Below are 25,588 nucleotides of genomic sequence, written 5' to 3' on the forward strand. Positions count from 1 at the left end.
TGAGGGTGAGATTTTATCTGTATTCAGTTTTCTTACTGTATTAGGCTTAGACTTGCGTGTTTTATTTTATTTTGCTTGGTAATTCACTTTGTTCTGTCTGTTACTTGGAACCACTTAAATCCTATGTTTTGTATTTAATAAAATCATTTTACTTATTAATTAACCCAGAGTATGTATTAATACCTGGGGGAGCAAACAGCTGTGCATCTCTCTCTACAGTGTTATAGAGGGTGACCAATTTAGGAGTTTACCCTCTGTAAGCTTTATACAGGGTAAAACGGATTTATTTGGGGTTTGGACCCCATTGGGAGCTGGGTGTCCGAGTGCTGGAGACAGGAACGCTTCTTAAGCTGCTTTCAGTTAAGCCTGCAGCTTCTGGGGGCCGTGGTTCAGACCTGGGTCTGGGTTTGTAGCAGGCTAAGGTGTCTGGCACAACTGGCAGGGTTCTGATCAGTTGGCAGTCCCAAGGGGGTCTCTGTGATCCAGCCCTTCACAGCGTCAGCCCTGGGGCCTAGAGAAACCAACCCTCCCTGCCCCGACTCACACTGTGCTTTGTAGACCCCAATTAACTAGGGCCCCCCCTCCCCAGGAGGTTGGTGAGCCCAGACAGAGACATTCCACTGCCGGAGAAACTGAGGCACAGAGAGGGGCTGCAATGCACCCAGGTCACATAGCAAGCCAGTGGCAGCACCTACAACAGAACACAAAGGTCCTGGCTCCCAGCTCCCAGCCCTCCTGCTCTAACCCACCAGACCCCACTCCCCTCCAGAGCCAGGGAGAGAACCCAGACATCCTGGCTCCCCGTCCCCGCAACTCTACCATGTGAAATCTCCTCTTTTCTGGGCCCAGGGCAGTGTGGTGGAATAAGTGAGTTCTGGGGAATTCCCGGGCTGGGGAATCCTTTGCTAGACTCTCTCGCTCTGTGTGTGTACGTACACATACACGCGCGCCGGGGGCTGGACACAGAAAAATCCTTCCTGGGTTTCTGGTTAGTGTCTCGGGTCTGTTAGGCCCTGTTGGGGCAGGCCCGGGCAATAAGCGATTGTTCTCCTGACAGTGTCCCTTTAATAACAATAAAGCCTTTTTCAAACATCAGAGACCCCCAGCCAGAGGGACCAGCAGCCCCACAGCTGGACCATGGAGTCAGGCACGAAGGGAAGCCTGGGGTAGGGGGGTAGGGTCTGCGTGGAGAAAAGCGGGGTCACTGCAGAAAGGGGTGGAGTCATTCCCCTGTACTTTGCTTTACCACCTGAACCAGTCTGGGGCCCCGCGGGGCTGGGATCCCCCTGGAGCAGCTCCAGCCCCATCCAGCAGGGGGCAGCGCTGCACCCGTCCTTACACACCCTTGTCCTATGGGCAGAGTGGAGACGAGGTCCCACGTCTCAACTCCGGAGTCCGGCAGCCGCCTCTCCTGCTGAAAGAGCAGCCCCCGGCTAACGAGGCAGAGTCACCCCCATCTGTGTGTGCTCCCCAGAGACCCCGCCCTGCCCCCCACAGAACCCCACCCCCCGTCAGGCCCCCCGAGTCCTGGGGAGCCGCCCCGAGGTTTGAAGTGGCGCCAGCCAGCAGGTTCCCGCGTGGGTCGCTGCCCCAGGCAGGACGGGGGTGCCTAGCCCGAGACGGGTACAAGGCTGTCGCTGCCCTCGCTCCAGTTTGTCACCCAGTCCTTCCTCTGGATGGTGCCCGTCTTCTCCTCCCGGAACAGCTGGCGTTCCTCCCGGGGGATCTTGATGGCATGGAACTGCGGCACCGCGGCCTGCTGGTACCGGGTGCGCCTGAAGAAGCCCACCTGGAAAGAAGCCAGAGAAATGGAGTCAGCGCCCGGCCCCCCTGGCAGAGGCCCAGAGGCTCCCGCCCCACGGGGGGGGGGTGCCTGGGGCAGGGCTGGGCCGCGGCAGGCGGAGGCTGCATTGGGCTGGAGCAGGGGTGCCCCCACGTGGCTGCCGCGTGCATCAGAGGGGGCGATGGGAGGCCAAGGCAAGAGACAGCGTCACCTCCCCTGCAGGTCTGCGTCAGGCTCATCCCCACGCGGCAGAGACGGGCCCAGCTCCTTCAACGCCCCTGGCAACTCCCAGCCCGACGGCCCCGGGCCGGGGCACCCAGCACACGGGCATGCAGCCTGCCACACCCAGGCGCTGGCAGACACACACACACCCCATCGGCACCCGCCCCGGCACACCCAGGCTCTGGCCTGGCAGGACCCCCAACAGGCCTGGCACACCCGCACACTCATGCATTGTTGCTTCAGATGCTCTTGCACACCCGAGCACGCCCCTCGCCCCCCGTGAACGGAGGGGAGCGGGGGGGGACTGTTACCGCTAGGCCTCCCCGGCTTGTTTCTCCACCTCGGAGGGCTGCACTGCCAGCTGGGCCCGGTAATAGTTGGCAGCGTACGGGGCGGCTCGGCTGCTCCGCTGGAAGAAGCCGCACTGGGGAGGAAGCAAGGCCGAGGCGAGAGCATCAGGCCCGGGCCAGAGCGCCGGACCCAGGGGACGCCGGGGCAGGAATTTCCCTGGGTGGAGCAAGGGGGCAGGGGAGCTGGAGGAGGCTGGGGAATCTTGGGCCCTAGGGAAGGGGAGTCCCAGGGGGTGCACGGGGAGGGGGTGTTGCTGGAGGTGGGAAGGGGCAGGGGCCCAATCCCTGGGGGCATATCTGCCCTGGAGCAGAGACCCCCAGGCAGAGGCCAGGGTAGCCGGGTCCCCCCTCCCTCCTGCTCTCACCTTCCACAGGATGGAGACCAGCAGCCCCAGCACCAGGACCCCAGCCAGCACCGCGATCAGGATGATCCACCAGGGGACACCCCGGGCCACCACCACGCTCGGGTCCAGGTAGATGGTGACGGGGATCTGTGGGGCAAGGGATCAGCAGGATCAGGACCGGGAGGCGGGGCAGGGGGCAGGGCTGGGGGGGAGCGGCCAATTAGGTACCTGCGTGGCGGCGTCCTTCAGCACCAGGCTCTGGACGGTGGATTTGACGGTGATGTTGGCGTGGACGAGCAGTTCCACGGAGGTCACGGCCGGGTACTCCTGGGGGCAGGGACATGGCTCAGCCTGGCGCCCACACCCGGCCCCCCGCCCCCCCGAACCGTTCCAGGCGGATGCAGGATTCTGCACCATTTCCTCTCGTAACGTGCGGTGCAGCAGCGACTCGGCCCCTGCGTCCCACCCCAGAGCTGGCTGCAGGGCAGGCCAGAGCCTTGCCGGCCGCCGGCTCACCTCCAGGAAGGTGCTATTCCACAGGCGCCCCCAGGCAGTGAGCACGGCCGAGCGGTTGAAGCTGAAGAGCGGGCACCGGAAGACGAGGCAGCGGGCGGTGCCCCGGGCGCAGTCCTGGAGCGGGGAGACAGCGGGTCAGCGGGCTCCGGGCAGTGAGGGGCGGGGGGAGCCTGACCCAGGTGGACAGCGGGCGGTGGGGGGTGTGACCGTCCGTGGCTGCTGTGCGGTGCAGTGTTCAGGGCCCAGCGCGCTCCACCCCAGAGGGGGTTGCGGGGGCGAGCCCTGGGTATCCAGGCTGGAGAGCACTTCACCGTGTGCGGGGAGGAGAGATTCCCACCCCCCCCACACACATACAAACACACAAGTGACCCCCAAACCCCCAGCCCAGCACCCACCCCAGCCCCAGTGGGGATTACCCCAGCCTCCCCCCGCCCCGCCTGCCAGGATCTCCACCCCACAGAGCCGCTCTCACCAATGTGACGTTCTTCCTCTCAGCGTGGGCACGGTGCCACCAGGACCCCGTGCTGGGCACCTCCGGGGGCTCGGCCTCCCTCCTGCTCCTGCCCTGGCCGTGACCCTCCTGGGGGCAGCGGGAGAGGTCACTGGGCGGCTCCGTCTGGGGCTCCTGCCCCCCATAGCCCCCCCCAGCCCCTCTGGGATGCTGCAGCACGAGCTGTGCCCCCCAATGCCCCCTCCCCCCATGGCAGGACCCTCTGGGGAGGCTGGGCTCTCCCCCCCATGGCCCTGTGTCCCTGCACGGCTGGGCACCGCTTAGGGCAGGGCCCCAATCCCCATAGCTCCGTCCCTGCAGCCGGGGGCTCCAGTGCCTCGTTCCCCTCCCCCCGGGGGAACCCCAGTCCCCTCAGAGCCAGAGACACCCCGAGATGGGCAGCAGCTCCCCGCCCCCATGCCACGTACCAGTGCCAGCCGTAGGGGGTTGGCTGCCGGGCTGCAGGCCACGCGCTGCCCAGGCCAGGCCGCCAGCTCCAGCCGCAGTGGGTAGAGCAGCCACTTGCCGTTGGCAATCTCGTGGGGCCACATGAGGTTGAGGAAGGCCGAGCCCAGGGTGCTGAGCGACTGGCCCCGGTTGGAGACCTGCGGGGGGGCAGGGACCCTGAGCCAGGCGCCGCCAGGGGAGACAGGAGCCCTGGCTCTGGGATGAGCAGGGGATACCCTGGAGCCAGGACCCCTCTGCCCCCTGAGTGCCCTCCAGCCACTCACCGGCTTGAGTCTGTGGGGCAGGGTCAAATGCCCGTCCACCCGCCCAGATGGGAAACTGAGGCACCGAAGGGGGAAGAGATTGAGCTGGACATCCTGACCCCCAGCCCCCCTGCTCTAACCACTAGACCCAGCTCCCCCACCCCAGCTGGGAATGGAGCCTGGCGTCCTGATCCCAGCCCCGCCATGATCCGCAGCTCTAGACCCCAACCCTTCTGCAACCATGGGGCGGGGGGGAATGCCCCGGGAGCCGCCCCTCCCCCGAGCGGGGTACTCACCGTCACCTCGTAGCGCACGGCGCTGCCCACCTGGCCCTCGCTGCGCATGGCGCTCTCGCCCAGCACCCGGCCGCCAAAGAACAGCTGCCGTGGGACAGCCACGCTGCGGGGGGGAGGGCAGGCTCAGGGGGGGCGGGGGGAGCCACGCAGAGCCCTGCCCCCGTCCCCGCCCCATCCCGCCCAGACGGCTCGCCCCGCTCCCACCCCAGCCCCTGACAGCTCCCCCTGCCCCAAGCTGCCTCGCCCCTGCAACCACCCTCGACGGCTCGTCCCTTCCCCCGCCCAGGCCCCACCCCCAGACGCCCCATCGGGGGCACTCACCCCGTGACCGACAGGGGCAGCTCAATGACCACACGTGCCCGCGCCGTCACAGGCCGCAGCCCCGGCTGCTCGCTGATCCTGGGGGGGAAGAGTTGGGGGTGGGGGCGTCATGGGGGCTTCCCCCACAGCAACCCCCCCAGTGACCGGCTTCGATTCCTCCGCCCCCGCCCAGCCCCTGAACATCACCCAGCCCCCGCCTGGCCCCTCTGCTGCCCAGTAACCCCCATCGCCTGTTTGCTCCCTCCTACCCCCCGCCCCCAGACTCTCCCCAGGGCGCCCCTTACCCCCACCCAGCCCAGCAGGGGGCGCTCACGTGCTCAGCTCCAGCTCCAGCTCCAGCTCCCGGGTCTCGATGGTGATGCCCGAGGTGCTGACGACGAGATAGAACCGCACCTGGGGGGCAGAGGGATCAGAGCCATGGGGGGCAGAGGCCAGGGGGAGCAAGAGGGAGGTGGTGAGATCTGGGCACAGTGCGGGGGGGGGAGCGAGGTCTGGGCGCAGTGCGGGGGGGGGAGCGAGGTCTGGGCGCAGTGCGGGGGGGAGCGAGGTCTGGGCGCACTGGAGAGGGGCACTGGAGGGGGAGCGAGGTCTGGGCGCAGTGCAGGGGGGAGCGAGGTCTGGGCGCAGTGCGGGGGGGGAGCGAGGTCTGGGCACACTGGAGAGGGGCACTGGAGGGGGAGCAAGGTCTGGGCGCAGTGCGGGGGGGAGCGAGGTCTGGGCGCACTGGAGAGGGGCACTGGAGGGGGAGCAAGGTCTGGGCGCAGTGCGGGGGGGAGCGAGGTCTGGGCACACTGGAGAGGGGCACTGGAGGGGGAGCGAGGTCTGGGCGCAGTGCAGGGGGGAGCGAGGTCTGGGCGCAGTGCGGGGGGGAGCGAGGTCTGGGCGCAGTGCGGGGGGGAGCGAGGTCTGGGCACTCTGGAGAGGGGCACTGGAGGGGGAGCGAGGTCTGGGCGCAGTGCAGGGGGGAGCGAGGTCTGGGCGCACTGGAGAGGGGCACTGGAGGGGGAGCAAGGTCTGGGCGCAGTGCGGGGGGGAGCGAGGTCTGGGCACACTGGAGAGGGGCACTGGAGGGGGAGCGAGGTCTGGGCGCAGTGCGGGGGGGAGCGAGGTCTGGGCGCAGTGCGGGGGGGAGCGAGGTCTGGGCACTCTGGAGAGGGGCACTGGAGGGGGAGCGAGGTCTGGGCGCAGTGCGGGGGGGAGCGAGGTCTGGGCACACTGGAGAGGGGCACTGGAGGGGAAGCGAGGTCTGGGCGCAGTGCGGGGGGGAAGCGAGGTCTGGGCGCAGTGCGGGGGCTGGGGGGCAGGAATTTGGGGGGCTGATCCCCACCTGAGCTCCACGCTTCATGGGGCTCCCCAGCTCACACTGCACTTGCGAGGCGTTCAGGTTGGGCAGGCAGGGCTGCTTCTCCTGGAAAGGTCGAGAAATCAGAGCCCGGGGCCTACAACCCCTGCCCCTGCCCCCCACCCGCGCCCCCCTCCCATACCAGGCCGGGCCCGGCCCACGCGTCGTGGCCCCGGACGCCGGAGTAGGGCAGGGCCTCGGGGAAGGTGGCCGTGAGCAGGGCCTCGTGGGCGTCGTCCCCATCCCGCTGCGGGGCCGCTGGGTCCGAGGGCAGGTTGGTGACCTGGATCTCCAAGGCCACGTCCTTCTGGTCGCTCATGGCGAAGACGGCGGTGCCATCGGAGTCCCTGCGGCGGAGAGAGGCAGGCCCAGTGCCACGGTGAGGGGCCCCCGCGGGCAGCAGCCCAGAGACCCCCCCAGCTCCCCACCTCATCCTGGAGACAGCGGGGGGGCAGCATGCGGGGAGCTACTGCCCCGGAGGTGGGATCTGCCCCCAGACCCTCCCCTTGGATAGATCCCGAGCCCCCCGCTGGGAGTGACCGGGCCAGCGGGTCTGAGAGGGGCCAGTCCGCGTCTATGACTCCTCCCCCAGCCCTGCGAGCCCCGGGCTCAGCCCCAGCCCCCCTCACCTGGGCAGGGGCAGAAAGTCGGAGTTGCCCAGGCGGGAACAGAACCGGTACTGCAGCTGGAGGTTGCTCTGGCAGATCTTGTCCTCCCCGCAGCCCTGCTTCAGAAAGTTCACCTGGGGACAAACGCCCCGGGGGGGCGGGCGGGCTGTCACGGCCCCGGGCAGCGCTCCTCCCCCTCCGCACTGCGCCCGCCCCCCAGCAAGGGCTCCCCCGCCGGCTCAGAGCCCCGCCATGCCCGCAGCCCCGACAGACGGCGCCCGCCCTGGGGTGGGGCCCAGCCGCAGCAGCTCGGCACAGGGCTCACTCACCCAGCACCGGCATGCAGCCCCTTCGGGGTGGGGCCCGGCAGCTGGTCCCCAGGACACAGCAACCCCCCAAAGGCTGAAACCGCCAGGAGGGGCAGAACAGTCCCCAGCGCCGGGCGCTGGCCAGGGCACCCTGGCGGAAGGCCCCAGGGGATCGGCACTGCCAGGAGCTCTGATCCCACAGGACAAGCTGCTCGCAGGGCAACGGGCCAGGGAGCGCTGATGGAGGGGGACAGCGCCTCCTGCAGGAGCCTGTTCCTTGCGGGTCTCCCGTCCCCGTGCTGAGCAGGCCTGACCCCGCTGAGCGGGAGCCCAGGTCCCCGGGGGCCGTCTCCCAGGAACCCCCCTCACCTCTTCCCTCTGGCTGCTGGGCAGCTGGGCGTTCAGCACGGGTATCAGCGGGGGCAGGGCGCTGCCCTGGACCTGGCGCTTGCTCCGGGCGTGCTCGATGCTGTACGTCAGCATCACGACGATGGGGCGGAGCTTGTCCCGGATGCTGTCCTGCAAGGAGAGGGAGCAGGGGGCTGAGCCCGTGGCACACTGGGGGGCAGGGGCAGGGGCAGGGAGGGGCGGGGCTGGGGCAGCAGGACGCACCTGGAGCTGGAAGGTGGCCTTGACACAGGCAGGGGCACGCTGGAGGGGCAGCTCCACCACGTCCGAGAACTGGTGTTCGGGGTCCGTGGGCTTCCGGTCCAGGAAGGCGACTCTGGGGGCCTGGCCCCGCTTCCGCCGGTCCACGTCAGCGTCAAAGGTGTACGCGAGCACTGGGGGAGCAGGGACGGAGGGCATGGGCTCTGCTGTGGGGGGATGGCTCACCCATCAGCCAAATGCAGCCACCTCTGGGGTGGGCACGGCAGTTGTTTATACAGGGATCTGTCACCCAGTGCTGAGATGCAGCCACCTCTGGGTTAGGGCTCCCCAGGTAGGTTAGAGCACCCTCAGGGTTGCTCTGGGCTATGTCCTGCTTCCTTTAACATCCTCTGGGCTCTGGGACACAGAGAATAGCCATGGGGCAGCGTGCTCTGGGTGTCTCCCTGTGCCGGGTCTGGGAGTAGGGCCAATGCAGAGGGGGGTATTCTCGACGGGTATCCCCCCACCAGGCCTGGGGAGTGCGGGCCTGGCCCGGCAGTACTCACTGACGCGGGGGCTGTAGCTGGCAGGACTGGCCGTGTAGCTGAAGCAGGCTCGTACTTCCACGCTGCCCAGGGAAAACACAGAAAGGCTCGGACTCAAACCAGCCGTCCCCCCTGCCAACGGCAGAGCTGAGACCCTTGCCCCCCACCTCCGGCTAGGGGGACTCGGCACCCCACCCTCCGGGGAGGAGGAGGAAGAGCAGGGCCAGCTGGTTCCCTGCGTAACCTGGCTCTAAGCAGCCTCTGGGAACAGGAATTTGCCCCTTTCGTCGGGGTCAGAGTGCGCCGCTGCCCTTGAGACGGGCGGCATTAACCCCATTGTACCCCTGGGGAAACTGAGGCAGGGATTGGCCCAAGGCTCAACAACAGGTCAGTAGCACAGCTGGGCACAGAACCCAGGAATCCTGGCTCCCAGCCCCCCTGCTCTAACCACCAGACCCCACTGCCCTTCCAAAGCTGGGGAGAGAACCCAGGAGTCCTTGGTCCCTGCCCCCACTCCCTACCGGCTCTAACCACTAGACCTCCCTCTCTCCCCGGGTGTGGAATGTGTACGTGGCTGGCAGGGGTCGGGGGGTTTCTAGGCACGGGGGTGATACAGGCCCAGCTCTGGATCCCAGGGAGCCTGGGGGTGGGGGTGAGGACGGGCAGCCCCCTCCCCAGGACCGGAGGGCCGCTCTCACCAGATGCCCAGTTGGCGGGGGCAGTTCCTGCTCTCCAGGTCGATGTTCTGGGGGGAGAGGGAGACGTTCTTGGAGACGTGGATGACGGGCCGGGCTCTGCAAAGCAAGAGGGGAAACCGCTGGCAAAGGCGCCCAGCCGGACCGCGCCCCGTCTGCACCAGGCCTCCAGCTCTGCCCAGTGCACCGGGCGGCCCAGCCCCTCCCGCACGCCGGGCACGGTTGGAGCCGTCAGCTGCACCAGCGTCGCCCACGTGCTGATCCAGCCGGCCGCAGTGCGATGCCCGGGGCCGGGGGGGCATCCCACCAGGCCCTGCCCAGCACACGGCTCCCTCCCGCAGGCCTGGGGGCGGCCGGCGCCCACCTGTACAGCACCACGCTGTCCGAGAGCGAGCCAACGAGCAGGTCCGGGTAGAGATTCCCGTCGACGTCCAGGCCCCCGGACAGGGAGTAGCCGAAGGTCCTCACCCCGACGCCTTCCCCGTCCAGGACCTGCAGGGGGACAGACGGACGGACGGAGAGCCGGGGACGCAGCAGCTGCCTCTTGGGGGCGGAGCCGCCAGCGTTTAGGACAGGAAGTGAAGGGGGACCCTGGACCCCAGCGGGCCGGTGGGGGAGGGGCTTGGGGAGGAGCCCGTGGACCCCGCAGTTCAGTGACATCCCCCCCCCCCCCCCGGTGCCCTGCTTGCGCCCTCTCACCTGGGCCGGTTTGGTGACGATGCCCAGGCTGCTGCCATGGTAGATATAGACCTTGCCGGCTCCGTCAAATGGGGCTCCCACGGCGATGTCTGGGGACGGGGGGGCAGGGTTATGGCTGGAGGAGGCCAAAAGGGGGTCTGCACCACCCGGGCCAAAGCTAGGGCAGTTCCCCTGCCCAGAGCTGGATACTTGCCACGTGGGGGGGTCCCTCCCCTCCTGCAGGGGCGGCTCCAATCCCCAGACCCCGTAACCAGCCCACACCCACAGGGGGAGCCCCCCAAGGGACGGCGCTGTCTCCCCAAAACCCAGGACACCAGATCAGACCCAGCCAGGCTGCCTTTGCCCTGCCTTTGCTGGCACTTGGCTCCCCCGATCCCCCCTCTCCCCCCGAGCAGACCCCCTCCCGCCGACTCCCCAGCCCCTCACCCTGGAAGCCGTCCTGGTTGAGGTCCCCGAGGGCGGTGAGGCTGATGCCGAACATGGAGTGGGACGTGCCATTGAGGCGGACGGGGCGGGTGCCCGCCCAGCGCCCCGCTTGGTTGATGTAGACGTAGGCCGCCCCGCCGATCTCCTCCTGCCGGTCGAAGAAGTGGGGCGCCCCCACCACCAGGTCCATCCAGCTGGGCAGGGGCAGAGGGCAGTAGGGTCAGGCCCGGCCCCTGCCAGCTCCCGCCCCACGCCCAGCGCCCACCAGCCCAGCCCGCCCCGGTGCTGCGGGGCTCAGGTCCCGACCCCCCAGCCCCAGGGAGCCCGAGACGCCCCCGGCTCACCCGTCGCTGTTCAGATCCACCACGGCCACGGCGTAGCCGAAGGAGGAGGTGAGCTGCTCCCCGGGCAGGATGACCTCGGGCACCAGGCGGTTGACGTTGTCCCGTCGCAGGATCACCACGGCCCCCGTGTGGTTGGCCCGCGGGGCCCCCGTGACGAAGCTGAGCTGGTTCTGCTGGGTCAGGCCCTTCCCCGAGTCCACGGAGAAGCCTGCAGAGGGGGGCAGAGAGACAGGCGGAGTTGGGGGGGGGTTCCCCAGAGCTGCAGGCCCCAGGGCTCCTCAGGAGCAGCAGGCCAGGGACTGCCCTGGCCCTACTCAGCTCGGGTGGGGAGAGGCCAGCCCAATCGGGCCCCCCTCACTGGCTGAGCCCCCTGCTGCTGCATCCCGGGGGGGATACACGGGCTCTGTCCAATGCCGTGCCGTCGGCCAGCGCAGCCCGGGCGTACGTGGGCCCTGCACCAGCCAGACGCACCGAGACCGCTGCCCCCTGCTGGATGGAAGCAGCAGGGCCCCTGCATGTGGCAGAGGCTCTGTACTGCGCAGAGCTAGTGGGGATTCCCCGTAGCTGCAGTAGCATGGGCTAGGCTGGAAGGACCTGGCACCTAACCTGCCCCCCGCAGTCACGCCTGGGGCTCTTTGAGGCTGGATAGAGTCTCCTCCGGCCACTGACGACACCTCTCCCCCCCCAGGGGGAGATGAGAGGTTTGGCTAACACACACCAAGCTCACAGGCTCCTGGGGGCTGGACAAAGTTCGGGGGCGGGGGGTGGCTATGGGGCACCAGATGTGGACTCCACCCACTCATCCTCAACCCCACCACATGGCCTAAAGCCAGGCCCCCTGCCCCCTCCTCCATATCGGGGTGGCCCAGACCACAGTGATCCCCAGCGCCCGGCCCCTCTGCTGCTCCATGTGTCTGTCTGTCCGTCTCTCTCTGCTCGGCCCCCCTCAGACATTTGGCCTGAGGACCCGGGATACAGCCACGGGGGCGGGATGATGCGGGGGCCGCAGGACACGCCTCATATTTCAGATACCAGAGTCCCCGCCTGGCCCCCAGGTCCCAGCATGGGGAGGGGCGGGGGCAAGGCCCAGCTGGCGAACACCCGGCAGGGTGGGGGAGGGGTGACAGTTCCGCAATGGGGGGGTTCCCCTACAATGCTCATTGGGCGGGGGGGAGGATTGCACAAAAACAGCAGCTGGGTGAGCCCTCCCCCCACACACACACTAACATGTCTCTGCTCTCCCTGGGCCTCCGGCGGCCCCTCGCCGTGCCTCAGTTTCCCTGCGGTGCTCTCTAACAGCCCGTTGGACCACCCAGCCTATTGGACCGGCCTGTCAAAAATTAGAGGGAACATTGGTGGAGGGTGTCCGGTGGTTAGAGCTGAAGGAGGTGGGGGTGGGAGTCAGGACTCCTGGGTTCTATTCCAGCAGCTCCAGGGATGCGGCTCCCCCGGCTGGTTGCTGAGGGGATGATGCCAGGCAGGGCGTGCCCATGCCACGGCCGAACCCCCCAAGCGCTGCTCCGTGCCGGCCGTCTCTGGGGCCCAGGCCGGCAGCGGGTCAGCGCGTGGGAGCTCCCTGCAGGCAGGAGTGGAGGCAAAGGGGGGCAGCAGCTGGGGCTCAGCGAAGGGGGGCACATCCTGCTGGCATGCGCTGGGCAGAGCCATGCACCCCCGAGCAGAGCGACACCCCCACGCACCCCACAGGACACACCACGTGCAACACACAGCCCAGGGCACCTCGGGGACTCTTCCAGGCTCCGCGTCCCTCTCCCACCGGGGATCCCCAGCCCCCCACGGCTGCTGACCCCCCACCCAGGACACCCCAGCCCGGATGGGACCAAGTGCCCGTCCCCAGAGCCTGGAACGTTCCCCGATGGCACGAGACGCTCACGCCCGGCAGTGGAGCTGGCCTCCCCCGGCGCTTGGGCTGCCCTGACTCATCGCCTCCCCCCGGCACCCAGGGGGGCAAGGGACGGTGCAAGCGCCTGGAGATGTGAGGGGTGGGGGATCCTCCCCCCCCGCTCGGGGCCTGGGGACAGCGGGACGCCCCTCTGAGCAGGGAAGGGTTCACGCCCCCACCCCAGTGCCTGACTTGCACGGCCACCAGAGGGCAGCAGAATCCGTGATCCCGGGGCAATGAGCACCGGGACGGGCAAATATCTGGGCACTAGCCTCCAGCCGGGCACATGCAGCTGCAGAGCCGGGGGGAACGGCCGGTGCACCAGCAGGGAGAGAACTACGCAGGGGTGTGGGTGTGTGCGGGGTGCGTGTGCAAGGACGGTTTGTGCACGCACATGGGGACCTGTCTAGGGAGGGGCAGGGGTGAGTGTGAACGGGCGTGTGGGGCTGCGTTCAGGGAGGGGCATCAGTCACCCCTCTTCCCCCCCCCGCCCTGAGCTATAGGGCAGCAGGACCCGGGCGTGGCGCCCCCCGCTGGCCCAGGAGCAGAAAGGAGTTTTCGTTTCCCCTCAGCTCCAAACGCCAAGAGGAGAACGCCGAGCTCCGGGGGGAGGCAGCCGGCGTCCCCGGGGGCGGCACAGAGCCGGGCGCCCAGCCAGCCGCTCGCCGACAGGCGGGCACCTCGCACGCCGCCGCGGTTACAAACCTAAGTTGCTATTCTGGGCCACGTCGCCGACGGTGCCGGGCAGCCGCTCGCCGGGCTCTGCCGTTTTATACACCAGCTGATCGGGGTCTGCGCTATGCACGTTTGTCATAAACAGCAGCCCTGTGGGGCCGCGCCAGGCCGGGGGGCGGGGGGGGAGAGAGAGAGAGAGAGGGTTAAAGGATGGAGACCCCTCCCCACCCAGGCAGCGGGGAGCCCCAAGCGAGGGCACCGAGGGGTCGGCCCCCCGGGCAGCAGTGGCTTGACAGAGACGCTCCGATCGCCCCGTTTCCCTCGCTGATTTCCTTCCTGGCGGGCCCTGGGGGTGACAGACTCGAACGGCCGCTGCCAACGGCCAGGGGCGGGTTTAGCCCTGGTGCCCGGCCCTGCCCGTGGCCCTGCCCGCCGCCTGGCAGCGCTCCCTACCGAAGTAGCTGTTGGCGGGCACGGGGATGAGGGAGGGGTCCTGGTCCTTCTCCCCCCCGGCTTCGTAGGGCCCATCGTCGTAGGTACCCGGCTCCAGGGAGCTCTGGTTAACAAGCTCCACGCGCAGGTCCCCTGCCAAACCAGAGAGGGGTTAGTGGGGGCAAGGCGGCACGGGGGCGGGCAGGGGGGGCCCGGGCACAGAGATTGGAGCTTCCAGCGTTGGGTCTGAACTGAAGGTGGGCACACTCCCTAAAGAGAGAAATGGTGCACCCCTTCCCCTGCCCGCCCCCACCCCCAGCCACGGGCCCCTTCCCCCACCCTGCCCCTCCCCTGCCATGCACTGTTCCCCACCCTGACGAGTTACCGCCAGTCCCAGGATAGCTGGGCCCATGCTCTGATCCGGGGGGGCGCCCAGTCCCCATTGTCTGTGGGCATGGGGTGAGAGGAGGGAACCCCCCCGTGCCATCCCCGCCCCGGCTCACCCTTCCAGTTGTAGGTGCCGGGCGCCCCAAAGAGGATGTAGTGGTTGTCTGCGGTGAAGCCGGCCGACACCCCCTGCTGGCAGAAGCCGAAGCGGTCGTGGCCCTGGGGGCGCCCCTCGCAGAACTTCCACTCGCCCCCGTCCAGCTCCTCGCCCACCGTCAGGTCCTGGCTGAGCACGTAGCAGCGCCCGATGACGTCCCGCGTCTCCAGCGGCTGGTTCACCCGGTTCCGCGACTCGTAGAGGTGGGCGCAGGTCTGGGATCGAGCCGGGGGGGCGGGTTAGAGAGGGTCCCGCCCCCCTCCCCCACGTGCCTGATGCCTCTCCCCTGCTCACACCATCACTCGTGAAACACGAGGGCCTCGCTGCTTGGGGAGGCAGGACGCAGGGGACCCGGCTCCTCGGCTGCTGGCTCTGGGGAGCGACTGGCCTCAGGCCACACAGCGAGTCAGCAGCGGGGCTGGGAATGGAACCCAGGTGTCCTGGCCCAGCCCCCCTGGCCTAACCACTGGCCCCTCCACACCCTTCACAGCCAGGGAGCGAATGCCCCAGCAATGCCACTCACCGCGATCTTGCCACCGGCGCCTTGGCTCGTCACACTGACCCCCAGCCACTGGTTCTCCTTGCTCTCCTTGTGCAGGTCCACTGGGGGGGAGGCGCAATCAGCCGCCATGCAGACAGCCCCCCGGGGCCCCCGACGGAGATCCACTGCCCCCCCCAGCCCTCCCCTTACAGCAGACCCTTGGCCCAGGATTTCCACCCACTCCACCATGGGCAGCGCCGGGCACCAGCCCAGAAGCAGCTCGGCCATGGGCCACGCGCAAGGAAACGGGGCCAGATCCTGCTTCTGGCTGCAGCGGTGTAAATCAGGAGTAACTCCCCACCCATTTCAATGGAGTCACTCTGGATTTACCCCAGCGTCACTGAGGGCAGGGTCAGCCCCCCACACACACACACTGGGGATTTACCCTGGTGCCACCAAGGGCAGGTCCTGGCTCCCACCCCCCAGCCCCGGAATGACCGTACCTCCCTCGTCGATGGGCACGCGCCAGCAGTCGTCGATCTCGTGGGTTAGGGGGCAGGCGTAGAGGCCGCCCGTCCGGTTAGCCCTCTGGCCCGGGAGGGCTGGTGCCTGCGGGGCACCCACCAGCATCCTGGGGGGAGACGGGCGAGCGTCAGTGGAAGGCGGGAGACGGGGGCAGCCGCAGCTGGACGCCCCTCGGGACAGGGTCCGGGGCTGCAGCGACGCGGGGCTCTGAGCCTGGGGGGCACAAGGGGCCCATGTACAATTGCCAGGTGACACCCCCTGCCCCCCAGGTCAGTGCCGGCTGCGGGGGAGGGTCGATGCGTGGCCGAAAGCAGCTGCCAGCCCTGGGACAGCCGCGCTGCGGTGACCCCCAGGAGTGGGATAATGCCAGTGATGAGCTGCCAAAATCTTAACACCAGGTTCCCTCCTCACCCCACGAGGGGGTCGTTGCCCCCCCCGCCCCCCGGGACTCCTGCCCCATCCAACCCCTCACGTTCCTTGAAACCACCCCCCCCCCAGAACCGGGCAGGAAGGTCTCGTGGGCCACCGTAGCGGGTGCCCACCCCGCCCCCAAGAGCCAGAGGGACCTGCCGGGGGGCGAGGGGGGGAGTCCCGGCGGTGCTTACCTGGGGCAGCTCCCAGAAAGCATCCGGCAGGGGTCCCTCCGGCTCCTAGGGGTGGGGGAGCGTAGCTGGGGGGGAGCAGGAGGAGTGGCCGCTGGAGCCCCCACGGGGAAAATTTGATGGGTGCAGACCCCCCACCAGCAGCTGCCCGCCCCGTGCCCAGCCCCAGCTCAACTCCGCTCCGCCCCCTCCCCTGAACCCACCGCCCCCTCTGCTTCTCCGCACCCCCCCCACCCCCTCCCCTGAACCCACCGCCCCCTCTGCTTCTCCACGCCCCCCCGCCCCCTCCCCTGAACCCACCGCCCCCTCTGCTTCTCCGCACCCCCGCGGCTCCTCCCCTAAACCCACTGCCCCCTCTGCTTCTCCACGCCCCCCCCAACCCCTCCCCTGAACCCACCGCCCCCTCTGCTTCTCCGCTCCCCCCCCGCCCCCTCCCCTGAACCCACCGACCCCTCTGCTTCTCCACGCCCCCCCGCCCCCTCCCCTGAACCCACCGCCCCCTCTGCTTCTCCACGCCCCCCCGCCCCCTCCCCTGAACCCACCGCCCCCCTCTGCTTCTCTGCACCCCCCCGCCCCGCCCCCTCCCCTGAACCCACTGCCCCCTCTGCTTCTCCACGCCCCCCCCACCCCCTCCCCTGAACCCACCGCCCCCTCTGCTTCTCCACGCCCCCCCCACCCCGCCCCCTCCCCTGAACCCACCGCCCCCTCTGCTTCTCCACGCCCCCCCCACCCCGCCCCCTCCCCTGAACCCACTGCCCCCTCTGCTTCTCTGCACCCCCCCGCCCCGCCCCCTCCCCTGAACCCACTGCCCCCTCTGCTTCTCCACGCCCCCCCCACCCCCTCCCCTGAACCCACCGCCCCCTCTGCTTCTCCGCTCCCCCCCCGCCCCCTCCCCTGAACCCACCGACCCCTCTGCTTCTCCACGCCCCCCCGCCCCCTCCCCTGAACCCACCGCCCCCTCTGCTTCTCCATGCCCCCCCCACCCCGCCCCCTCCCCTGAACCCACTGCCCCCTCTGCTTCTCTGCACCCCCCCGCCCCGCCCCCTCCCCTGAACCCACTGCCCCCTCTGCTTCTCCACGCCCCCCCCACCCCCTCCCCTGAACCCACCGCCCCCTCTGCTTCTCCACGCCCCCCCCACCCCCTCCCCTGAACCCACTGCCCCCTCTGCTTCTCTGCACCCCCCCGCCCCGCCCCCTCCCCTGAACCCACTGCCCCCTCTGCTTCTCTGCCCCCCCTGCCCCGCCCCCTCCCCTGAACCCACCGCCCCCTCTGCTTCTCCGCTCCCCCCCGCCCCCTCCCCTGAACCCACCGCCCCCTCTGCTTCTCCAGCGCCCCCCGGCTTCCCGCCAATCAGCTGTTCGGCGTGTTCAGGGGAGGAGCCGGAGGCGGAGCGGAGGTGGGCTGGGGCTGGGGGCTCTGCACCCATCATATTTCCCCCGTGGGGGCTCCAGCCCCGGAGCACCCGTGGAGTCGGTGCCTAAGGTGCCACTTTTGGCCGGTTAAATTTAGAAGCCCTTTTAGAACCGGTTCTCCCTCGCGGATCAACCTGTTCTAAAAGGGCTTCTAAATTTAACAACCGGCTCCAGCTCCCCACTGCCCGTGGGTCTCGGGCTCCCCTGGCCAGATGTGCTGGGGGATTTGGGGGAGAGCAATGGGCCCAACAAAGTCAATCCACGAGCTGGTGCCCAGTCGGCAGATGGGAGCAAGCTTGGGGTCACTCCTGCCCCGGGGCGGGGTCCAAGCTGGCACCCCTAGAGGGGAGCGGCCCCATGGCCCATTCCCCGCCTCCTGCCCCCCGCCATGCCCGCCTTCCAAAATCAAACAACTAATCAATCAAACGCCTGGATGTAGGAGCCAGGGGGAGGGGCTTGGATAGGCCCCGCCCCTCTCACCAATTTGAATACCCCCCCCAATCCCTGTCCCAGGACCATCACAAAATCTGGATGGGGATTTTTCCATTGTGGTGGCCAAGGCCGCGGGCTGGGGCGGGGAACGGGGCAGGCGGCTGTCCCGGGGGCAGGACACAGGGTCCAGTGCTCTGGGATCGGGGCGCCCAGCCCCAGCCAGGGACCGGGCCGGGGGGCCCTGCTGTGGGGAGGAGGAGTGGGCACGATGGGGCTGGGGTGGTGACTGGCACCTGGCTGAACAGTCGGGAAGGGACCCGTGGCTCAGGACGGGGGGAGGGCTCCCGGGGGCTCTGCCCACGCAGGACGAGGGGCTCCCCGCAGGGCACCCCACACGGATGGGCCGTGCCCAACAGCTGCAGCCTCGGAGGGGAGCCAGCCCCGGAGCCAGCTGTTCTCAACTGCCCGGGCCGCTCGCTGTAAGGGGGGCAAAGAACAGCTGGATCCCCCCGCCCCCAGATTTCAGCCTGTCCCTAGCACGCCTGCCTCACGCCCCCGGTACCAGCTTCCGGGGCACAGGCAAGGGGCCGGGGAGCAGGGCACTCGCCCAGTGCCAGAGACTGCAGCCTGCCCGAGACAGAGAGAGAGAGACGGGGTCAGAGCCCCGCGCGACCCCCCACCGACCCCCACCCCCAGAGCCCCCCCCAACCCCCCACTGACCCGCACCCCCAGAGCCCCGCGCAACCCCCACCGACCCCCCACCGACCCGCACCCCCAGAGCCCCGCACAACCCCCCACCGACCCACACCCCCAGAGCCCCACGCAACCCCCCACCGACCCACACCCCCAGAGCCCCCCCCAACCCCCCACCGACCCCCCACCGACCCACACCCCCAGAGCCCCACGCAACCCCCACCGACCCGCACCCCCAGAGCCCCGCGCAACCCCCCACCGACCTCCCACCGACCCGCACCCCCAGAGCTCCCCACAACCCCCCACCGACCCACACCCCCAGAGCCCCGCACAACCCCCACCGACCCACACCCCCAGAGCCCCGCGCAACCCCCCACTGACCTCCCACCGACCCACACCCCCAGAGCCCCGCACAACCCCCCACCGACCCACACCCCCAGAGCCCCGCACAACCCCCCACCGACCCCCCACCGACCCACACCCCCAGAGCCCCGCACAACCCCCCAGAGCCCCGCACAACCCCCCACCGACCCCCCACCGACCCACACCCCCAGAGCTCCACGCAACCCCCCACCGACCCCCCACCGACCCACACCCCCAGAGCCCCGCGCAACCCCCCACCGACCCACACCCCCAGAGCCCCGCGCAACCCCCCACCGACCCGCACCCCCAGAGCCCCGCATAACCCCCACCGACCCCCCACCGACCCACACCCCCAGAGCCCCGCACAACCCCCCACCGACCCACACCCCCAGAGCCCCATGCAACGCCCTGCACAACTTCACACACACACAGCCCTGCACAACCACTCACCGACCCACACACAAAACACCCCGCAAAACCACCCCCACAGCCCTGCACAATGGAATGGGCCACACTCCCCAGGCGGTTACACACACACACAGAGCCTTCCCCCCCCCCCCCCCCCAGAGCAAACCACCGAGTTTGCCCTTGACTGAGGTGAAACCCAAGGTGTGATCTAACACCTGGGGGGGGGCGGGGAGGAAAGAGGCCAGGGCTGGGAGAAGAGGGGACTCTCACACCCACAGAGCTGGCTGGTGGGATGGGGGGGGAGCAGTGACCCCACCCCACCCCAGGCTGCACCCAGAGCAGGGAGACAGACAAGGTGAAACTGACCTGGGAAATGGGCAAGGCCACCCCACCTCTGCAGACTGGGAGGGGGAGGGATGGGGATGGGGGGGCTGGATCCTGGGCGGTTGGGGGGAGGCAGGGGAGGGCAGGTTCTGATGGGAACAGCCTGGAGCACCGGCCAGGAGCCAATCACCACATGCGATAAATAACCAGGACCAGAAGCTAGCGCGTAGTCAGGGACTTAATCACCAGGTAATTAATATCCGGGGAGCCCCCAGAGGCAGAGATGCGGGACTGGGGGAGAGGGCGACGGAGCAGGGGGGGTCTCTGCTCTTGGCTGGGATCAGGACTCAGCTGCAGGGGTCACGCCCCAGTCTCAGGGGCGCCACACCGGACTGACCCGGAGCCAGGGGCGGGGATCAGGCCCCTCGCCCACCGGCAGGCGCCCAGCACCGGGGGAGGTGCCGCCTGCCCCAGACAAGCCCCCAGCCCCCCCATGGGAAGGGTTTGCCCAAGCCTGGGGCGATGGCAGCATTGGGCCGCACGCACACGGCTCCCTCGTGCACCAGGACAGCAGCCTGCCCCGCGCCTGTCCCGTCCCGTGCACACCCCCCCGGGCACGGGCCCTGGCACAGCGATGGGCGAACTCCTGTTTCCTGGCGGCCCCAGCCACGCTCCTCCCCTCGGCACTGCACGTGCCACCTCCTGACACGCTGGCAGCTGGGCACGCGCCCAGATCTGTGCCCTGCGCCCTGGTGCACGGACTCACTCTCGCCCACGACTGGCCGGGACGCTGGGCCCTGGTGACAAGAGGGGGCCGGGATGTGCCTGGGGCCAAGCAGCCAGGACTGGCCACAGCTTCAAAGCAGGGGGGTTCCTGCAGCCAGCAACTCTGGGTGGCCACCAGCCCCAGGCTGCCACGCACAGGGACCCCGGGGGCAGCAGGACGGGGGCCAGGGCACCCAGCAGAGGCCAAGGAGCCCATGACGCAGGCCCCGGCAGCAGGCGGTGAGGGGTCCCCCGCAGCCCCAAAGGGGAGGGAGGTGGAGAATCCTGCCCCAAAGCCGCAGGAGGACCCGGCTCTGCCTGGGACCTCCTGGGGCGGAGACCCCCAGCCAGGCCTGGGCCGAGTCTGGAGCACCCCACAGCCACTGGCCCAGCCCAGACCCGGCAGCGAGTGGGGACAGGGGCCCTGCAGCCCTGCCGGGGGAGCTGGGCTGGGAAAGGGCCTTAGGGGCCGGGACCTGGGGCTTGGCTTAGTCCCATTGTCCTTGCCAGTCGGCCCGTTCCCTGACTAGCACCAGGCCAGCAACAGCAGATTATGGAGCCCCCACAGCCGGCGCTCCTGCCCCGCCCCCCACAGCACCCCCTGCTGGGAGCTGCCCCCAGCCAGCGCTCCTGCCCCGCCCCCCACAGCACCCCCCGCTGGGAGCTGCCCCCAGCCAGCGCTCCTGCCCCGCCCCCCACAGCACCCCCTGCTGGGAGCTGCCCCCAGCCAGCACTCCTGCCCCGCCCCCCACAGCACCCCCTGCTGGGAGCTGCCCCCAGCCCTGCCCCCCAAACAGCACCCCCTGCTGGGAGCCCCCCCCCGCCCCTGCAGCCTGCGCTCCTGTCCCATCCCCCACTGGGAGCCCCCTCCCCCAGCCAGCACATCTGCCCCATCCCCCACAGCACCCCCTGCTGGGAGTCTCCCCCCCCCCCCCCCCCAGCCAGTGCTTCTGCCTGCTCCCGCAGGGAAAGAGAAGCCAAAGCAGCAGGGCAGCTCACGAGAGGAGATAGAGCCAGAGCCGGTAAAAATAAACTGGAATTCACTCCAAATAACTCGGCAGCAACATGCCCAAAAAAGGACAGGGCCAGAGAGATCCCATGAGCGTCTGTGCTGGCCCAGGGCACCATGGCAGCCACCTCGGGGGTCCCAGGGGCTTGGCACGGTGCCACCCCACACCTTCCCTATGCCCCCACCCCAACTCCCCACTGGGAATGCACCAATGCTGCCTCGGTTTCCCCAGCGCCCCACCCTGCTGCCATCCCCACTTAGCTCCCCAGCTAAGCCCCCCGGGGCCCCTGCGTCCCATGGAGATTTAGTTTCCCTTTGCATCACTGCTGATCCCAATGCGAGGCACGCCAGGCGCATCATCCTGGGCTGCTGCCACAGGCCAGCTTCGCGCTGGCGTCAGTCAAGATAAAGAACCCGAGTCACGCCCGGCTAACGCCCTCAGGCAGCAGAATCGGGGCCCAGGACTGGGCAGGATCTTTCCTTCTCCCTCTGTCCTGGGCAGCAGGACACCTGGGTTCTATTCCCAGTTCTGCCACTGACCCACTGAGTGACCTTGGGTGAGCCCCAGCCTCTCTGTGTGACTCAGTTTCCCCTCCTGCCTCTTGGCTGTCTTATCTAGTTAGACTGAGCTCCGCAGAGCACAGATGGTCTCCAATTCTGCTGGTGCAGCGCCTGGCACGACGGGGTCCCGATCCCAGGTGGGGCCCCTGGGCACTGCGGCCCTATAAGCCCTACCCCTGGGTTTGCACCTTGCTGCCAGACCAGCACACAACGCTTTGTGCTCCCTGTGCGCTGTGGAAGTGACTGCGCAAGGCACTGGGAATCGGCCGGACACAGAGCTGACGCCGAGTGTCCCAAAGGGTGAAGAAACAAGCCAGGTGGACCCCAGAAATACCCCAGTGCCAGGGATGGGACGGACCCGACTCGCAATCCAAAGCCCTTGGTGCTGAGCCTCCCCCCTCGGCAGCGTGCGATGGCCCAGTCCCTATTTGCACTAATCCTGCACTTTGTCCATGCAAACGCCCGGGTGGCTCCGAGCAAGAGCAAATCCCCCCGTGGGGAGGAATTCCAGGAACGTTTGACGGGGCTTCACCCTGGAGAACAAGGAACATGACCAAAGTCCCCCGTCCCCACCCCCAGTAAACAGACAGTCGCACGTAGGAGCCCTTCCTGTGCCAACCGGGGCGTGAGATCCGAGCTGCCCAGCACCTGTTCCTTCGCCAACGGACCGGCCTGCGCCCTGCCCTGCTGGGAGAGGGGCTGGCATTGCGCTAGCTCAGCCCAAAGGGACTTGGTTTTATAGGAGTTTTTACCTTCTCTGGGCAGCGACCACCCCTCCATCGACCCCCAGGGACAGATCGGGTCTAAGTGCGCGGAGCCAGTGAGGGCACTGCTCTGAGGACGCTCACAGCAGCCAGGGCTCCAAGTGGGGCTCCCGCTGCCAGGGGCCCAGCCCCAGGGGGAGCTGCCCCAGGAGCTCACACTGCTCCCGGAGCCCACAGCCGCTGCCCCCGAATCCCAGAGAGAGTTGGCAGGAACCACGACAGGCCAGGAGCCAACAAAGATCAGGCCGGAGGCGTGATGGGGGACAGCGCATTCCCCTGGCTGCCGCTGCGCCCACGCCGGCCCTGCCTCACCACCAGCCATGACTCACCTGGCTTCAAGCAGCTGCCAGGAGCCCCCAGTTCACCCCCCCAGGTGTCTCAAGGGGGGGCACTGAAGAGCCCCTGGGGGGCATTATAAGACCACAAGCCTCACCCTCACTTCTCGCCCCACCTTCCGCTGTTGCTCTGTGCACTCGATGTGCCCCACCCCAGAGGTGGCACCATCCCAGCAGGGCGAGTTTGCAAAGGGGCTAGAGAAGCACCATATCCCCACCCCCGTGGAGCAGGCGTGGGGCCGATGCTGCTGCCAGCGGGGCAGGCCCAGGGGGAATCTTAGCCTCCCACCCCCACGGATCCAGCCAGCCCGGGGTCAGCGCTATTGATTTCTTCTCCTGGCTCAGGCTCCAATCCTTGCTGAATAATTCACAGGGGGCAGGACCCAGGGATTTGGGCCCAGGGCAGCTCGCAGAGTCTGGGCCCCTCACCTAAATGGCCCATTAATGATTCTGAGCAGGGCCCACAGCTTCATTAATATTCATCAGGGCTTCCTTTAACCCTTCGCAGGCTCCCTCGGCAGCAGGGCACACACTGGCCCAGCTGGGAGCCGCCTGCGTCCCTTGCCCCAGGCAGCCTTGTCCCTGCACCCAGTGAGAGCCCAGTGGGGCCGGGCAGAGAGGGCCAGAGCGGGGCACTGCCAGGCTGAGGACCGCAAAGCGCTGACATGGCCACTGTCCATTGCTCCTGCATCACCAGCCATGCTACCCGTATAGAGCTCAGCGGGCCCTAGTGGATAGAGCACAGCACTGGGCCCAGGGAGCCCTGGGTTCTGCTCCCACCTCTGCTGCGGGGTGACCTTGCCCAAGCCCTTTCCCCACCCCGTGCCTCAGTTTCCCCATCTGCACAATGGGGATATGACACTGTAAAGTGCGGGGAGGGAGGATTATTACACAGCTCAGCTCCGCCTCCCCCCCAACACATTCTCCCACCAGCATGTCTGTACCCCCTTGAAGGTGGGGGGGGGGGAACTGCTGTGGTACAAGGTCCCCAGCCCGTGCCCCCTCCCACCCCCCCAAGGGATCTGGGCATCTTCTCCTCTTTGGGCAGCACCTGGGCTGCTCCAAACAGCGCCCCTCCTCTGCCCCCCCCCGGGGGCACCAGCAGGGCCCCTGTGTCCAGGCGCAGAGCATCCAGCCTTGGCAGGAGCCCTGGCCCAGCCCCATAGGGTCCCTGTACTAGTCAGAGACGCCCCCAGATGCGCCCTGGCCTGCGCAGCCCCCATCCCTCTGGAGGGGATCCAGCTGCCCCCTTTAGGGTCCCAGAGACGGGAAGAGCACCTGACCTGACAGGTGCCACCCAAGGTCACCCAGGGAGTCAGGAAAAGAACCCAGGAGTCGGGCTCCTGCTCACCACTAACAACAGGTAGCTCTTAGGGGTGACTCCGGATTGACCCTGGGGGAGCTGAGATCCGAATCCGGCCCTGATTCCATTGCCGTGGGGGGTGACTCCGGATTGACCCTGGACAGACTCTGTCCCGGACACCCCTGAAACCCGGGGCCAGTCTGGGTTTCCCACTGGAAGCTGGATCTGGCCCCGGGGCCCCACGAGCGGACCGGAGAGAATTCGGGGAGCAGGAGGGAGCGAACCCCGCCCCAGCGGGTCGGTGAAGTTCCGAGGGGTGGGGTGGGGGAGCGCAGGGCCAGGCAGCCTCCTGGGGTAACAGACGTGACCGTGCGAAACCCCCCCGCGCGGATCGGCGAGCGGAGACCCCCCCCGGGGAAGTTACTATTTAGAGCCAAGGGACAGAGCGGGGGGTGGGGGCTGAGCAGCCCCCCCACCCCGAAACTTGCTAGGAGCAGCGCCCGCGGGGGGGGTTGTTGTTTTACAAATACGGCCCCCCGCCCCTCCCGCAAAGGGAGCAAAACCCGCGTCCCGGTGCCGCCAGGCCGGCTCATGCGAAGCGCCCGGGGACCCCCCCACCGGAAGGCTCCGGGGGGGGGATAAGGCGACCCCCCCCCCCGCACTCACCAGCTGGCGGGCTCGGGCCGGAGCTGCCGGTGCAGGGCCACGGAGAAGCCGAACAAGCTGCCGCCGGCCCCGTCCTTCAGCAGCGGGTCGGTCCCGTCCAGGTTGAAGGCGGCGCCCGCCAGGAGCTGGAGGCCGAGGCAGGAGAGCCAGGCGCCCGGCGCCCCCCGCATGCTGCCGGCCCCGCTCCCGCAACGCGCCCGGCCCCGGCCCCGGCCTTCCCCGGCCGCTCGCTCGCTCGCTCGCTCGGGGCCCGAGGCAGGTGCGTGGGAACCCCCGCGGCTGAGCAGCGCCCCCCGGGCCGGGCCGGGGCTTCGGGGCCGGGCAGCTGGCGAGGGCGCCGCCCCCCGCACGGGCATGTGCTCCGCAGGGGGAACGGCCGGGCGGGGCGGGGCGGGGCGGGGTGGGGTCGGGCAGGCAGCGAAGGAGGAGCCGGATCGCCGTGGGAAGCGGCCAGGACGCCAGAGCCCCGGGGAGTTTCACGCCCCGCGGGGTGACGGGCTCAGAACAAGGAAACGAGTCGCCCACTAGCTGCACCTGGCCCAGTTCCCGCTCCCAGGCAGCCCCCAGAGACCCCAGCTCCACAGCCCGGACCCAGCCGGGCTGGCAGCCTTGCCAGTGCCCTGCGTTGTTCGCTGTTAACCAGCTGCCATGGTCCACCCCAGAGGCGGCTGCCTGTCAGCGGGAAGGGAAGTGACTGATCGTTGCCCTTTGCGTTTCAGTGTCCGTCTGTGAAGCACCTTGGGGTGCCCCCTCAGGCTGGAGCAGCTGGGAGGCCCCTGCCCGTGAGCTCCCTGCATCTTTCTCTC

The 25,588-nt window shown here is 68.7% G+C and overlaps 1 protein-coding gene across 9 annotated transcripts; it reads right to left on the bottom strand.

Annotated features, from left to right (window-relative positions):
* Positions 1 to 25,153, bottom strand: ITGA7 (integrin subunit alpha 7). 9 transcript variants are annotated; one of them, XM_075121561.1, is made up of 27 exons: positions 24,783 to 25,153; positions 15,123 to 15,250; positions 14,662 to 14,741; positions 14,098 to 14,353; positions 13,616 to 13,747; positions 13,193 to 13,312; positions 10,588 to 10,795; positions 10,244 to 10,437; positions 9,818 to 9,906; positions 9,483 to 9,610; positions 9,122 to 9,217; positions 8,445 to 8,506; positions 7,903 to 8,072; positions 7,660 to 7,809; positions 7,004 to 7,116; positions 6,517 to 6,721; positions 6,360 to 6,440; positions 5,346 to 5,425; positions 5,033 to 5,110; positions 4,712 to 4,814; positions 4,134 to 4,310; positions 3,688 to 3,795; positions 3,216 to 3,329; positions 2,928 to 3,026; positions 2,721 to 2,846; positions 2,317 to 2,429; positions 1,660 to 1,789 (listed from the first exon to the last, which is right to left on the bottom strand). In XM_075121561.1, exons 1-26 carry the CDS (start codon positions 25,136 to 25,138, stop codon positions 2,319 to 2,321), a joined length of 3,564 nt encoding a protein of 1,187 aa, XP_074977662.1. In that variant the 5' UTR covers positions 25,139 to 25,153; the 3' UTR covers positions 1,660 to 1,789; positions 2,317 to 2,318. The 9 variants fall into 9 exon arrangements, with proteins under 9 accessions (XP_048687476.2, XP_074977668.1, XP_074977667.1 ...); XM_048831519.2 differs by lacking the exon at positions 2,317 to 2,429 and having other exon boundaries at positions 1 to 1,789; XM_075121567.1 differs by lacking the exons at positions 2,317 to 2,429; positions 24,783 to 25,153 and adding an exon at positions 22,467 to 22,624 and having other exon boundaries at positions 1 to 1,789.
* Positions 25,154 to 25,588: the final 435 nt, after the last annotated feature.

Source organism: Caretta caretta, chromosome 20, assembly GCF_965140235.1.
Source record: "Caretta caretta isolate rCarCar2 chromosome 20, rCarCar1.hap1, whole genome shotgun sequence".
Classification (NCBI taxonomy): domain Eukaryota; kingdom Metazoa; phylum Chordata; order Testudines; family Cheloniidae; genus Caretta; species Caretta caretta.